The 16,295-nt window shown below is 36.0% G+C and overlaps 1 protein-coding gene across 7 annotated transcripts in view; it reads left to right on the forward strand.

Moving 5' to 3' along the window:
• Positions 1 to 16,295, forward strand: part of NETO1 (neuropilin and tolloid like 1) — a 104,420-nt gene that overhangs the window by 68,307 nt on the left and 19,818 nt on the right. For all 7 annotated transcript variants that reach the window (XR_011504362.1, XR_011504364.1, XR_011504363.1 and 4 more), the window contains one exon: positions 6,511 to 6,739. Coding sequence is in view for 4 of the 7 variants with exons in the window: in XM_044774872.2 (XP_044630807.1) it covers positions 6,511 to 6,739 (229 nt within the window). In the remaining 3 variants the exon portion in view is untranslated. The remainder of the gene's footprint in view (positions 1 to 6,510; positions 6,740 to 16,295) is intronic.

Genomic DNA, 16,295 nt, shown 5'->3' on the forward strand with positions numbered 1-16,295 from the left:
ATGTGGGCTTTCTATTTTTATGGAGTTCCTAGAAGCTTATGAGAATAGACTATCAAAGCACAGGTTACATTTGAAATGCTCGTGGTGAATATTTGAATGATAACTGATAATTGAAACATATTGCACAATGAAAGTGCTAAATAGTTTACTTGGGTTCTATTAAAATTTATATCAAGTATATATTGCTTCTTAGCCTTTTGACAAATAGAAAATATAGTATTTGGTCTCTCTTTTGTTTGAGAATAGTGATATAGATAATTGCCTTTAATTAGAAAGTGATTAATCCAGATTTCTTAGAGTTTGGAACAGCAAAGCCAGAAAGAACATTAAAAACTTGTTACTGACTAGTTCATTTAACAGATGAATAAGCTGAGTCAGGATAATGAGTTTCTATATGTGTTAACAATGGGATGTAGAAATATGCCTCTGAAATATGCCTCTATTCAGTATTTATACAGATTCTTGAGCAAGGATGGTAGAAGAGTATTATGGTCCAGTTCTGGATTATATGGCCCAGAAAAGAACTACCAGAAAAGACAGTTGGGTGATGAAATCCTGGTGACCCTCTGCATGTCAATCCATGCAGGCTGGGCTTTATTTCTCTCTGGATTTTCAGTGCCAAGCAAAATGTCTGCCATTCAGTTAAAACTCATGGAAAAAATAAACTGCTAAATACATAGAAAAATGGACCAGGTACCAATCCTCAAACATGCGAAGCCCTGTCATGTGACAGAGGAATAAGAGACTAAGGCTTAATCTGCATGGTTTTAAGTACTGCAATTTATTTGAATGCTTGAACCTCTCTAGAGAAATACCATTTTGGTTCAATATAGAGAAGGTTTTTGTTTTTGTTTTAATAATGAGCTACCCAAAGATCAAATGTGATTCCACAGGAGGAATCCAAGTAAAGTTTGGCAGAGATTTTGTATAATAATTTTAAAAATCAAGTAATTTTTTTGGCATAGATAATATTAAACTCCTTTTAAGACAAAAACTCAATGACTCTATGATAGGCGACTTGTCCAAATATTTGGCTGGTTACTAACAGAGCTGAGGCAAGATCATCTCCTGACTTCCTGTCCAGTGTGATGTTAGAACCACACTATTTGGAGATATTGTCAAATTTGTTAAGAGAGGAAAAGAGATAAGTCAAAAGGCTTATAAAAGTACAAGTGAAGATAATTAATTTAATGATTAAGCTCTTGGGAGAATAAAACTCTAGCTTTTAATAATTACCTACCATTTAAAATTTCAAATTAGTTAATATGTTGTTAATTCAAAAATGTTTTGAATAAAATTAGAATAAAATAAACATGAAAACTTGACAAGTATAATGTCAATGTTTTGCAATGAGGTTTTGCTAAAGGTATATGATGAAGTTAATTGTTGTAGGCAGAATCTTGAGATGACACCCAAGATTTCCAGCCCAATCCCTGGGACTGTGACTATGATAAAACATCACACACCTGAATATGCGAAGTGACCTGGCCAAAGAGGGTTTGGCTGATGCAATTAAGGTTACCAATCAGTCAACTTTTAGTGAATCAAAAGGGAGTTTATCCAGATGAGCCTAATCTAATCACAGTAGCCCTTTAAAAGCGGAGTTTTCTCTGGCTGTGGGCAAAAGTGAAGTGAGAGAGTCAGAGGAACTAAGAAGGTTTCCCAAGAGATAAAAGTGATCCCTGGTGAATGGTCATCAAGAAAACAGGGATCTTAGTCCCAGAACTGAAGGAGCTGGGTTTTCAGCCTCATACACCTTTAGCAGAGAACACTGTTAGCCAGTCCACAAGCACTTCTGACCTTCAGAACTTGCAGATAATAAATGGGTGTTTAAAGCTGCTAAATTTGTGGGACTTGGTTATGGAGCAAGGAGAAAACCAGTGAATAGATGAAGCGCAGAAACTATAATTGATTACAACATGAATTTTAGGATTCTAAAGATCGAGTCTGCCCTCATTATCTCCAAAAATGAGAATAAAATTGGGTAAACAAAAGGAAAATTTTAACTGGCCAGGTAATTACCAATAAAAATGTTATGGTTCAACTTTTGTATTTTTAGTAAAATCTCAGTTTCTCACCAGTCTCCAGATGTGGAAGGGTTACTCAGATGGACTTTAAATACTTTGATACTTTATGTGTAAGAGAAAATCATTTTATATTGTTATTTCAGATTTGTCATAGAGTGTGTGTTTTATAAACATCTCAGGAAAGAATATAATATTCTGGTTTTCTCCTCCAAATAAAGAGGATGCTGCAACCCTCCAAATTCATGGGATAGCCTAGCTAAAATTATAGGGCCTGGCATGTCTGGTCACAAATAAAACAGCAACCACGGAAGTCCTGGACTACACACATTTTAGAATGTGGCTTTATTTATAAAAGTGTAAAGTAGTATTGAAACCATGGGCAGTTTTTCTTGGGTTGTGGTAGGCGTAATTTTTATTTATCATGGAGAAACCTGTTCTGGCAAGTCCTAAATAATTGCCCCCCAAAATATCTGTTATCTGCGTATCATTGTGACATAAGGGGAGGAACCAGGTTGAATGGGTGGTATTAAATGTTTGTAAATATATTACTTAGCTAGATTTACTTGCTCTAAGTATACAAAAGGGATTCTGCTCTCCATTTTAGTGTGATTTGGAAGACAGATATTACTAGAAATTGCTTATGTGTTCTGAAGCTTCCTATGTCCTGCTCAGTAAAACATTGTGTCGGCTCAAACTCTTTGTGATTGATTAGAAAGAAGAATGCATCAAAGTGATTCACTGAGAAGAGATTGCAATCTGACTATTTTACTGGAGTTATATATTATTCTGTTTATCATTTTCCCTTTTCTTCAGCAGAGAAACTAAAGAGTTTTCTGCAGTTTCCTACCTTAAATAAAAACCCTGTCATATGGCACTCTTCCCCTTGGTGATATTATGGCAGAAGCTTTAACTGACGAGACAGTATCATTTACATCATGGTATTGGGAGGGCTTTGCTATGATCATGGATCTATGATGTGTACTAGAGCTGGTGTGGGAGACCACTTTTCTGGCTAATGACGTGTAAGTTTTGCAGTAGCAGCTCTGCACTCAGGAAAGCTAAGACCCACTGGAATATTTTATTTCTTTTCTTGAAGGATTAAAAAAAATGAAGTTAAAAAAATAATTGAATGCTTCAGAAGTGAATATATAAAATCTAGTGACTGTAATTGTTCACTTCCTCTATAAATGGTATTCTTTCTAATAAGAATGGCCTTTAAATACAGGAGGTCCTTAGACTTCGGTCATTGTGCTTCATGGAAGAACGTAAATCCCTCACCTCACATGGAAAATATGGACACTCTCTAGAACTGTCAAATGAAAAAACATGGGCCAAATAAGCAAATGGCCCTTCTAACTATGGCAATATTCCTCTATAAAATAATCCTATTTTTTTAAGAAAATTTAAGGCAATCATTTCTTTCAGAGGGACACACATTTTCTATGAATCTCATTTATATCTTGATACTCAACATGTTTCCTAGCTGCCTTAGGAAAATGGAAATGGCTTTGCTTGGCTTGCTTATTTATTTTGTTTTAGTTTGTTTTCTTAAGATTTTAACTTTCTTTCTGGACTATGAGTCAGAGAATATTTTTTAACTTTATGTGAGGCTGCATAGCGTGATAATAAGGAGCAACGTGTCAGGCAGATCTGAGTTCAATACCAATCCGTTACTTCACGACCTATGTCACTTTGGGAAAGTTATTTGGTTTTCCCAAACCTCAGTGTTTTCATCTTAAAGTGGTTATTAGAAGTGTCTCTTGTTGAGAGATTTGAGTGAAATAATGCCTTAGCACAAAGACTTACGTTATTGCCAATAGGAACCAAATAACAGATAAGTACTTTCAGTTGTTTGCCACATGCAGCGTAAGAAAGAAACTTGAAATAATTCTTCAGACACATTAGGCCACTGAAACATTTCAACCTGAAAACATGAGGCCTTCAAATATCTTTCTTTCTTGAATTAGTCAAATGATTACTTTAAGGAATTGTTTTTCTTCCTGTGGGCATAGCATTTGGTTTTTGTAAGTGTTTGGTCTTGGTTGTAAGAACATCGGAGGGAGGGGTTACTTTACATGACACTCAAAAGGAAGCGTCTCACTTCCCCTAGTCAGCGTTTTCTCCTTTTGGTAACTTTATATATTTACAATTGAAATTGCATATTGTTTTGAGGGCTAATAAAGTAGGTTAGACTTATTGATAGTATTTGAGAGTATACTTCTTTATTTGATAAAGAATGTACTTTATTTCATTTTTGTTGCATTTAACAAGTTTATTACCTTATGAGTACATAGATTTTACACATATTTATATTTTTATAGTGTTTTCAATTTGTTTACTTTTAGTCAGGATGGGGCGATGGGGTGTAGTGAAAAGAGCCTTAAAACAAGACTTAACAGGTTTTAATCCAATTTAAGGCTCCCACATTCATTGGCTTACTATCCTTAAGCAGGTCATTTGGGCTCCTTTGCTCCAGATTCCTGATAAAGGTCATCTGAAAGACCCAATCTCTGTTTACAAATCCATGTGAAAACTGGAAAATGAAACTACTTAGTAAAAACATGAAAGATTTAATATTTTCAGATGTGCCTTGTAAAGTGGTTATTTTTGGAATTTTCTGGATACTGTTCAGGAATGTAATATTGCTTGGGAAGGGTAGATCACAGATGGACTATGTGAGTAACATTTGAACGTTTGATAGAATAAATATAGAATAATATATAAATTTTAAATATTTTACATTTTAAAAATTGTATGATATAAAATAAAATATTTTTTCTATGAAAAAATATAGTAAACTAAAGTAATAACTTGGGAATAAATAAAATGCAGGCTTTCCTAGTGTGTTGTTGTATAAGGCTATAGTAATGGCCGTTAATTTAAAGTCAGCATCAAAGTATCTGGAAATTTTAGGACAGCTTCTGTCGACCAAGGAAAATCCACTACAATTTAAACAGTGGATATTTATTTGGGCAATTAGAATTGCAATTTGGGAAACACGGATTCGTGTAGAAACCCAAAATGTGCTCTGAGGAAGACAAAGGAGATGAGCGTTTATAAAGGCAAAAACAGAGAAATCAAGTAGATTGTTCTACAAGATCTGCGATTGGTGCAGGCAACAATTGTTACTTCTCGGCTCTACATGATTGGTCGCTCCGGCCATCTCTAAGAGAAAAGGTTCTTATCTATGGGAGTAAGCATATTTCTTGACAGAAGGTCAAGGTGACAGCAGTGAAGCACAGTTCAAAAGTTACCTTCCCTCTGGGTGGAGACACGCATAAGCCCACTTGCTTACTGGCCTCCCAGCTCCATTTTAGAAGCCTTGACGTATGCTACTCCATTTTGTTATTGCTGTCCACACTTCCATCTGAAATGTTGCAGATTGCCTACAATGAAAACCTTCTCACCCATGAAGCATAATGAAACTCAAGCACTTAATATTGTTTCTCAGTTTTGTCTATTTCCCGACATTTCTCTGTTTTTGTTCTTTCTCAAAGTTAAATGAAGATTTCCTGACTTGGGACTTCACATTTTATTTTCGTTTCCTTGTAAGTCTGCAACATACTGTGTTATGTTTTTATGCCATAGTTCAGATTTATATTATGAATACCCTGTTTTGTGAATTATTGCATATAATTTACCACAATTGACATTTTATTATTTGCTTGAAATACTATTTGTTTGAATTAATTGCTTGTGACTTTTTAATGCACACTGGAACAAAGTCAAATAACATCTGCTGATCGTGAAACAGTATGTCAGAAGCAGTATCATAGTGTGGGAGGATTATGGACTAGAGAGTCAGATGGGCCTCGTTTCTCATTTCCAACTTATACCATCATAGTCTGAATTTCTTCATCTCAATATGACAATAGAAGCATATAGTGTTGTTGGGAGTAATTAAAAATAATCTATAAAGTAAGTTGCACAGTACTTTTTATTCATTAAATGTCAATTTAATGTCATTTATGTGGACTTAGCTAAATGTCTTGACTATGTTATAGTGAGAATGATGATGGATTAGCTTTGTTTTGTTTGTTTTTTTATGTACTCTGCCTCAAAAATGAAGCAGTGTAGTTATTTACTAATTTATTTCCAAAATGTATGGAAATAAATAATTTGTATTAATACAAATAGTATCAAAAGATAGTCTCTGATTTCACATTACATTATTTCACTTAAACAAACTAAGGAAAACTAAGTTATGAGAAGGAATAAGGATCATTTGAGTAAAAATGCTCCACTATGGGAAATGGTATATTGAAATAAAGAAAGAATAATAACATTTGAAAAAATATTAAGCACAATTTGATTTTAGTCTTACATCTTTACTTCTTACTAACCACAGGGGAAAAATAATAAGACTGATTGCAATCAAGACTGTCTTGTGACAGTGAGAAAGAGAAAGGACATTCTGGTACTTACTGAACTCTTTCATATTTTGATTCTGGGAAATTACAATATCTTTGTTGTTGTTTTGCAGATCTACCTACGATTCTTGGACTATGAGATGCAGAATTCCAATGAATGCAAAAGGAATTTTGTGGCCGTGTATGATGGAAGCAGTTCTGTGGAGGATCTGAAAGCTAAGTTCTGTAGCACGGTGGCTAACGATGTCATGCTCCGCACAGGGCTTGGGGTAATCCGCCTGTGGGCAGATGAGGGCAGTCGAAACAGCCGATTTCAGATGCTCTTCACATCCTTTCAAGAACGTAAGATTCTCTGCATTTGACTATTTGTCCTTCAAATGTGTCATAGGATATAAGTCTTCATAAGCTGTTGCTCCTGGTGTTTTCTTTATGTCGTTTGAGCACAGCAAGGTGTGCCTTAATAAGTGGTTAAAATCACTGAGAGCTTCTGTCCTTCATTCTGATCCATTGACGGGAGGGAGTTCCATGTTACATTTTGATTCCTGATTTCAGCACATGCATCACAGCCTTGCTAAAGACCGATCACATCCTTCAACTGGGACAGGATGACTTCTGTTTGTCTTTGGTTTCACTCTTACAAAGCATATGGAACTGATGCAGCAGCTTGTGATGAAGTTTGAGTTTGAATCTTAAAAACCTGCCTAAAAATATTTGGTGGGTTCTCTTTAGTAGGCTTCTCTTGCAGTCCCATTGATTTGAAGTAGGTCTGTGGCTGCAGAGTTCCAATTAAAGTCGGCAAAGAGAGAGAATTGCTTGGGAAGAGAGTAAATAGAAAAAGCTTCAGAAAATATTTAAAATGGCACAATGGGTTATACTCAGGATTATGTGCAAAGCACAGCACTTTTTCAAAAATTGTGTTCTAACAAATAATGAGTCATATTAATGGATGTATATTTGGAGTGTTCTTTAGAAACCTTGAATAATTCATGTCTGATAAATTTATACAAATGAAAAGTAATCCTGAGAAATGCATCTTTAAGGAATCAGCACCTTGTAATTTGAAACTATACATTTGTTAAATAGAAAAGACAAAATATTTTAGAATTTCAAGGATTTCTCAATGATGGGCATAGTAGCCAATATTTTTTCAATTCATAAATGTTAAATGTATTAGACAATTCTTTTACATATATAGTGAATAGAAAGTTTTGTCTTTAAATTCCTTTCTAATTATGCAGTTGGAGAATTCTAGGGCACAGAAGTACTGAACGTCACTCAGTCTTTCTCAATCTTGATACCATCATAGACTGTGTTAAATATTCTCCCAGCATTATTGCGGATTTAAACAGCATGTTGCTATCTATGTCTCTATTCCAGTAGTTGATCAAAGTGTTAGAGGAAGTGTGTCTTTATTTCAGCAAGGTATTTGTCCCCCAAAATTCTTGTCATTTTCTTGACTAGAATATGAAGAGATTCAGCCTGTAGGATAGCACATTTGGTGTTTTCACTGCTGATTGCTCTACTGTTTCCAACAGATCGTGCCTTTGGTGAGGGGTTGGAGTGTACTTTATTAAATATTCTTATCAGCCTTGGATAATAATATATTGAGAACTTCTATCTAATTTAAATGACACAAAAATGGAAGGGCTAGCTAATATGGGCTAATGTGGGGTCACTAGGAGTCGGAATTAACTTGACAGCACTAACAACAATCTAGTATGTTAGGTGATATAATCACATTTTTAAAAATATCACAAAAATCTGCAATTTTTATCCAAGCTACACCATAAAATATAGTAGGGCTAAATTATAATATATATTCTTATGTTTCAAATATCAAGTAAACAGCAATAGTATAGAGGAACCCTGACTCCTAGGACTTCTTAAACTTTTATTTCATTCAAACTCAATATGAGCCAATACTTTCTGTACAAGTGACAAAAAATTTCTTATGCGATATTAGCTTATATTAAGGAAAGTGCAATAAACAGCTCAAAGAAGGTAATCTCATGGGAAGCTGCACTAGTCAAATGCATATTGCATAGTCTGTTCTTTTCTGGGTATTATTAATGAGGAGGAGAGGAATCAGTTGGAAGAGGCTGACCAGGATGCAGAAGCTTCTAGAATCATGAAAAAAGGGCAATGTTTGTTAAATTAATTGTAGGGATACATTTAAGTGCCATTTAGGAAAAAATGTCTAGCTCATGGGAGCTGTGATATTCCAAAAGTGAATAGATTCCCATCAAGGATATTGACTCTGGATAGAGGGGTGATTCGGTTCAAAAATGGACTATCATCTAGCATGAATGGCATAGGGAAAATGTCTATGTTGGGTAGGGGAAAGGACTGGCTAACCTCTAAGATCCTTTTCAACTCTAAGATTGATTGAGTGCTGTGAGTCTTTAAAATTCTATTTATACAAGAAATGTCGTATAGCGTACTGTGCACATATCATTAGAAATATTTCTATTTGAGCCGAAAGATAAAGTTGCCATGTAACTAATTAATTGATCTCCAGAAGTCATTCACATGGGTGGACTTGTCAATGACTAATCCAGAAGAAGAAATAGGGCATTCTTCCTCCGTAGGAAGAAAGCACCCTATCCTTTATGCTCCTACACAGTGGATGGATTATCATTCTCATTTGAATGATGAGTATTACAATGGCATTCTCTGTGATTATCTCACAAATTTACAAATTTACATTTATGATTGAAACAGATTTATCCTCTGTGTCACGGTTCCTATGCAGTTTTGTTATGGCTTTTTTCTGCATTGGCTACAACTGTGCAGAATTCTACCATTATATACCTAAGATCAAAGTCATCCTGTGATGAAGTATGTGGGTGTAGACCAATTTCTTTTGCATTGAAATCAAGATATTCAGATATGAGATGAAAATTTCAAAACAAGAAATAGACTTCAATCAATGCTACTACTCAGAAATGGGTGGTTCTAATCTTTACTGCATACACACCCACACACATATAGAGTAAAGATTACAGATGTGAAAGCAATGACCAGCTTTGTCTTACTCAAGTAATAAGAAACCACCTTGATATTTTTCTTGGTTCCTACATTTATAAGATAGTATCTCCACTGCATTGTTGAGAAATGCTTAGAGCATATTCGACAATATTCTAATATGAGTAAAAATCTAAGGTTGGGACCATCAGATATTTTTAGGGGTTAGAGGAGAGCTTAGAGGCCATCTATTTCAATCCCAAACATTTTGGGCTTCAAACAGAATTCAAACAGAAAAGCAAAAGATCCAGGGAAGTTAACTGGCTTTTCCTGCACACCCTCAACCCTGTGCTTAATGATTTGTTGACAGCACTGAGGCAAGAACGTAAGGCCTGACTTCCAGCCTCATAAAGTCTCTTGTGGATAACTTTGCCACTTTTGAGTTAGGGACAGAGCTCGCATTTTCTAAAGGTGATGATGATGATGATGATGATGATGATAACAATAGGTAGACCTTATGCATCACTCATATAGCTCATATATGTCAGCATTGTTTTACATACTTTACAAAATATTTGTTGATAATAAGACTAACCAGAATAATTTCCCTTTGGTTAATTGATTAAAGACCTTAACTGCTTATGCAAAATCCCTTTTGTCATATAATGTAACATGATCATGGAGTGATATTCTATGATATTCACAGATTCTTCCTGCACTCAAGGGGAAAAATATATACAAGGCTTGTATACCAGGGGGTGAAAATATTGGGGTCATCACAAAATTCTGCCTATCATAGTCCACCTGGTGACCCCCAATGCTTCACTTCCCCTGCAGATGAAAAACACTTTCATCATTTCCCAAAGCTCCCAAGAGCATCCCATTACAGCATTGACTCAAAGTCCAAATTCTAACCTTCTGAATGTGGTGCAGATGAAGCTCCTAGGTGAGTCCTTGAAAGACTCTGAACTTTGGCCCCTTGGGTACAATTCCTTTCTGTGTGTGGATCCATCAAATCAAAGAGACAAGTTGCCTGCCCCAACACTCTCAACACACAATGGTGGGACAGGCATAGGATAACAGTTACAGAGATTCTGGTTCAAAAACGGGAGAATGGGGAGCTGGCCCTATGGCTGAGTGGTTAAGTTCACATGCTCTGCTTTCACAGCCCAGGGTTTGTCAGTTTGGATCTTGGGTGCAGACCTACACACCATTAATCAAGCCATGCTGTAGCAGCATCCCACATAGAAGAACCAGAATTACTTACAACTAGGATACACAACTATAGACTGGGGCTTTGGGGAGAAAAAAAAAAGAGGAAGATTGGCAACAGATGTTAGCTCAAGGCCAATCTTCCTCATCAAAAAAAGCAAAAACAAAAACAAAAACAGGACAATGGAGAGTAAACAGGAGTCCTGGTCCATAACAGTTTTGAAATCCAGCAGGGCAAATGTTGGATTTTTCTTGATTATATTTCCAGTTCTAGGAATAATCCTCTGTAGCTACAGACTTCGCCCTCTAGGCTCTTGGTTCTGCTCTCTGAGTCATCTTTCCTTTCTCATGGAAGACAGCATATGCTTGCAGCTGAGTAGTTTTATCAGTTTGCTTCATGCCATTAGAGTTTTGGGGTTCCAACAACTTCTCTTCATTCGGTACTCTCTGTTCCTTTCAGTCCAAGCTGACCATTTTTCTGCTGAAACGATTTTCTCAAGAACCTTGTGGCCCTGGTTTGAAATTCACTGGTTTTTGCTCCCTTAGACAAATGCCACAACCATAAATCTCTTTAGGATAATCCTTTCTTTCTTTTTGGCTCCTCCTGAGATGGCTGAACATCATTGCCCTTAACCTTCCTAAAGGACCTCTCGTTTGACTCAGAGGGTCTGTAAGTCACAACTTTCTTTAACCTCTTGAAAGGGCCTTCTAGTTACCGACATTATGATCCTTTGATGCTCTGATGGTTTACCAAAGGTTGTACAGTCACACATTCAGCCTTTCCTCTCTGCCACCCTTTCAGCACTCATTTCTGATTTTTAACATCTTTGCCACCCGGAGAGGCTGAGAACTTTCAAAATCATCTGGTTCTAATTCCTTTTTGTTAAATAGTTCTTCCTTTAACTATTTCTTCCCTCCCACATGTTACTTTAAGCAGCCAGAGAAACCAGGCTACACCTTCAACGCTTTCTCAGTAATTTAGTTAGCTATAAAGCCAATGCTTGTCCCTTACAAGTCAGCTTGCCATATCTTGGCAGGACACAATTTTGGTAAGCTTTCTGCCACTGTAAAACAAAGATCTCCCTTCCTCCAGTTTCTCATAACATGTTCCTCACTTCTAACTGAGCCCTCACCAGCAGCCCTCCAAGTCCAGATTTCTACTAACCATCTGTTTGAAGAAATTTAGGCTTTTCCTACCATGCTTCTCAAAATTCAACAAAACTGTGTCACTGCCTGATGCCAAAGGTCCTTCCACATTTTGGGTGTTACAGCAGCACCTCACTTTCAGTACCAAAATCTGTGGTCGTTTTCTATTGCTGTGTAACAAATCACCACAAATTTAGTATCCTAAAACAACACGCATTTATTATCACACAATTTCAGAAGCCCAAGCAGTGAATCCTCTGCTAGGATCTAACCAGGTGCAATCAAGGTGTTAATTGGGCCTCTGGTTTCCATCTGGTACTCAGGGTTCTCTTCCTAGCTTATTCAGGCTGTTGGCGGAATTCCGTTCCTTTCAGTTGGAGGACTGAGGTCCCACTTTCTAGTTAGCTGTCGGCCAGGGATGCTCTCAGCTCAAGGAGTCCACCTTTCTAACAGGCAGGCAGTTCACAACCTACCTGTTTGCTTTCTTCCTCCCGGCCTGCAGTCTCTCTGACTCATGCTTCACTTTATTTTAGAGAGCTCATCTGATTAGGTCAAGTCCACCCAAGATAATCTCTCTTATAGTTAACTCAAAGTCAATTGATTAAAGGCCTTATTTACATCTGCAAAATAACTTGTGCCATATAACGTAATTTAATCACTGAATGATATCCCAAGCTAGTCACAGGTTCTGCTTATCTCCAGGGGAGAGGGTTTTAAGAGACTTCCACACCAAGAGGCAGGAATCTTGATTCATCTCAGAATTCTCCCTTCCTCAGAATCCTCCAACTCAATTCCTCTTTGAACTTAAATGTTACTGTGTGTGTATTTCTATATTATAAATAGGCTTTGGTTACAAATTAATATGAAACTAAATAAATTATCTCATTTTAGCAAATTATTGTAGACAATTTCCCCACAACCTTAAAGTGGACAATTTACTTTTCGTCTCCGTTTATTTGCATGTCTGCTGCTCATTAATCAGATATTAAGTGATCAAGACTTTATTGTGCAAAAGCTCTAAATGAGAGCAGAAGAGCAGCTGAAGGTATGACTTCAGAAGTCAAAACTAGATATTACTCACGTTATTCATCCATCTAGGTACTGCAAATTCCTGTAACCCAAAAAAAGATTTGGCAGGAATTTGGCAGAAGACTCAATGTGAACAGCACGTTTCACTAATGTCTTCATTCTGTATATTCAATACTTCCATGTTCAGTTCTATCATAATTGATTGTGGATTTTCATATATAATAAGTATACTCAAAATTGAAATTATACTAAATATAGTCAAATTTAAACTAAATATAATCAATTTAAAAATAATCAAAATTTTTTAAAATTTGGGTAATTCTTTAGAGCAAGATCAACGACTTTATAAAAAGTGATGCAAATAAGTAAAACTATATTATAGTCACTCAGATTGAGTAACTAAAATAAAATACAGCACACTTCCTATAATCAGTGTAGGAATTATTCAATGTATCACTTATCTTTCTCAAGTTGGATTTATTCTTCTTTATCTGCAAGTATGTTTTTAACCTGATTTTCCCTAATATTTGTTGATTTTTGCTCCAAGAAAGCAAATTAGTTACAGTGGTTAATAAATTTTGCCATTAGTCTAAAAATATATTTGGATGTTAAATGTCATCTTTCTTAGAGTATGTAAGCCAAAATTAATACTTAATTTGTGAAGTCTTTCTTGGGGTACCCATATATGTGAGTTCATCTCCATTGGATAAATTGTTTAAGAGTGAACTGAGCATTTTGAATAATCCAAGTGCACAGTGCCATTTAGGAAATTAAAAAGACTATAACCTAATTAAATAAGACAGTGCCCCTTTGGTGGTAATAGTGATTTTTCTCCCTTGTCCCTAGGTTTCAAAATTTCTCTATAAGATGCAGTCTGGATATTATTCGTCTGAAGCAAACATTTTTTAGCAGCAGCCAACGACAGACAGTATGATATCATTAATCAGGGCAGCGATCTCTGGCAGAGCTCAGACAAAGCTGAGGGGAAGAGTTAGCAAGGGTAGGAGGCAGAAGTATGATATTTATGGGAGCAATAGTGGGAGGACGCCTTCCTCAAGTCTCAGTTGAAGGGAAATACTTCTATTCAGTGATCTTATATTCTTCCTATTATCAGTATTATAGAATATATTTTGTTGTTGCAAATGTTGGCATTTTTTTTTTTTAAAGATTGGTACCTGAGCTAACAACTGTTGCCAATCTTTTTTTTTTTTTTCTGCTTTATCTCCCCAAATGCCCCCTGTACACGGTTGTATGTCTTAGTTGCATGTCCTTCTAGTTGTGGGATGTGGGGCGCTGCCTCAACGTGGCCTGACGAGCGGTGCCATGTCTGCGCCCAGGATCCGAACCCTGGGCTGCCACAGCGGAGCGCAAGAGCTTAACCACTGGGCCACGGAGCCGGCCCCGCAAATGTTGGCATTTAATTCAGACTTTACAAAATGCTTCTAACATACATATGAAACCTAAAAGTCCGGTGACATTTGTAATAAGAATTTCTGTGCCTCTCATGTATATTCATTCTTTCCCTTTTCTGTAACTTATTCAGATACAAATGTAAAAATATGATGATTTGAAAATATATTCCTATTTGTATCATTAGTCCCCAGATTAGTATGTTCCAGAACAGAAGAACCTCATTATAATTTTACTTTATTCTAATACTTGTAGTCATGTGAAAGTGGTATACTGTATGATTATAGCATGTAAGCATAATATGCAGACATAAGATGCAGTAGATAGAATTGTAGTTATTATCAACAAATATTGATAATAATCTTTATGCCCTTTCAAAGAAGGTCTAAAGGTCAGGGGTGGAAGAAGTCAGATATTCTAAGCTGTGGCAGATACTCCTGCTGGCCTTAAAGGAACACACTGCCATGCTATCAGGAGGGCCATGTGGCAGAGAATGGTGGGTGACCTTTAGGAGCTGAGAATGTTCCCCAGCTGACAGCCAGCAAGAAAGCAGGAACTTCAGTCCTGCAACCTCAAGGTTCTGAATTCTTCTAACAACCTGAATGAGCTCAGAAAAGGCCTCCATTCTCTAGATGAGAACTCAATCCAGCTGCCTCCTTGATTTTAGCCTTGTGAGACCCTAAGGAGAGAACCCACTTGACCCAGACTTCCGATCTACATAACTGTGAAATGATAAATGGGTGTTGTCCTAAGCCAGTCGGTTTGTAGTCATTTGTTATTCAGCGATAGAAAGCTAAAACATATTTCTGTGGTGATGATTTGTGATTTTTAGTGCAATGGATTACTTAAGATATCACTAAAATATATTAATTAATATAGTATTATTTATTAATATTTTAATTACTATTCCTAAATTTGGTAGTTTAGGAGATGTGGCAAGAAATAATTGTAGGCAACATAGGAAAAACCTCCAAACCTCAGCTTGACCCTAAACGTTGAGTATCTACTAATGTTTTATTAACCTAGTCATCAATAAGTTTTCATTTTGAGACTTATTTGTAGTCCTCCGTTCATGCTTCTGGTCCTTCAGTAAACATGTAAGCAGCCAGGCTCTAACAGCACAAGGATGAGTAAGATGGCTGCTCCTCGTAAGGTGCTACTACACTCATTCAAATTAAATTCAAGTGTGTTTCTCACTTCAGAAGATGTTCATTTCTATCTGGCACTGTGTCCCACACTGCCATCACAAACTTTCTCATTTGCATTAGTAAATTATCCACTGAAATGCTGTATTTTAAGGAGCCCAATTCTCTTGTAGAGTTTTTTTTTCTCTATCATTTGTTTATATTAATAGGATCTTTGCTCTTCCGCAAGAAGAGCACAGTGATTGTTATTTCACTCTTAAGTTTTGTAATCTGGTCTTGTCTGGAACATGCTTTGGCCTGCCATCTGCCTCTTGTGTATACAGTATGCCTTCTGTCCTGGAGAGTGCAAATTCCTTATTTTGTAATACACAAGTAAAATTGTCATATCTGTCACCTTAATAAAGTAAACTTGATGGATCCTAAGGGGAAAAAATAGATTGTAATTTGATGATTAATATAAAAGTGCTCAGAGTTCACTAATGCTGAGAATATACACTAAAAAATATTGATAATAATAAACTCGCAATAAATTTAGTTTTCCCTCTGGAAAAAGCAAGGCCAAACACATTTACAATTTTGGGGTAAATGCTAAGATCAAAAGACATTGTATTCACTGTGAATTTTGCCAAGAAAAGAAAATTGTATGTGCTAGAGGGAGAAATGTTACCAATTATAACATAGACCTTGCTATTGAATAAATATGCTTCTATATAAAGAAATTACTTAAAAATAAAATATTTTTATTACGATAGAAAAAACACAGAAAGGGAATGTAACAAAGAAACATAAATATATAATTTTTGGCAAGTATATCTGTGTTTAGAATTTTAAAATTCGTGTTAAACATTTTCAGAAATGAAACCACAAATAAGTCACTTGAAAAAATTGTTTTGTTGTTAAAAAAAATTGAAATAGAGTGAGAAAATATGTAAGAGTACCCATTTGGTGCTGGTCAATTAACTCTGCCACTTTCTTACCTGTAACACCTTGAC

This window comes from Equus asinus, chromosome 7, assembly GCF_041296235.1.
Source record: "Equus asinus isolate D_3611 breed Donkey chromosome 7, EquAss-T2T_v2, whole genome shotgun sequence".
In the NCBI taxonomy this organism is placed as follows: Eukaryota; Metazoa; Chordata; class Mammalia; order Perissodactyla; family Equidae; genus Equus; species Equus asinus.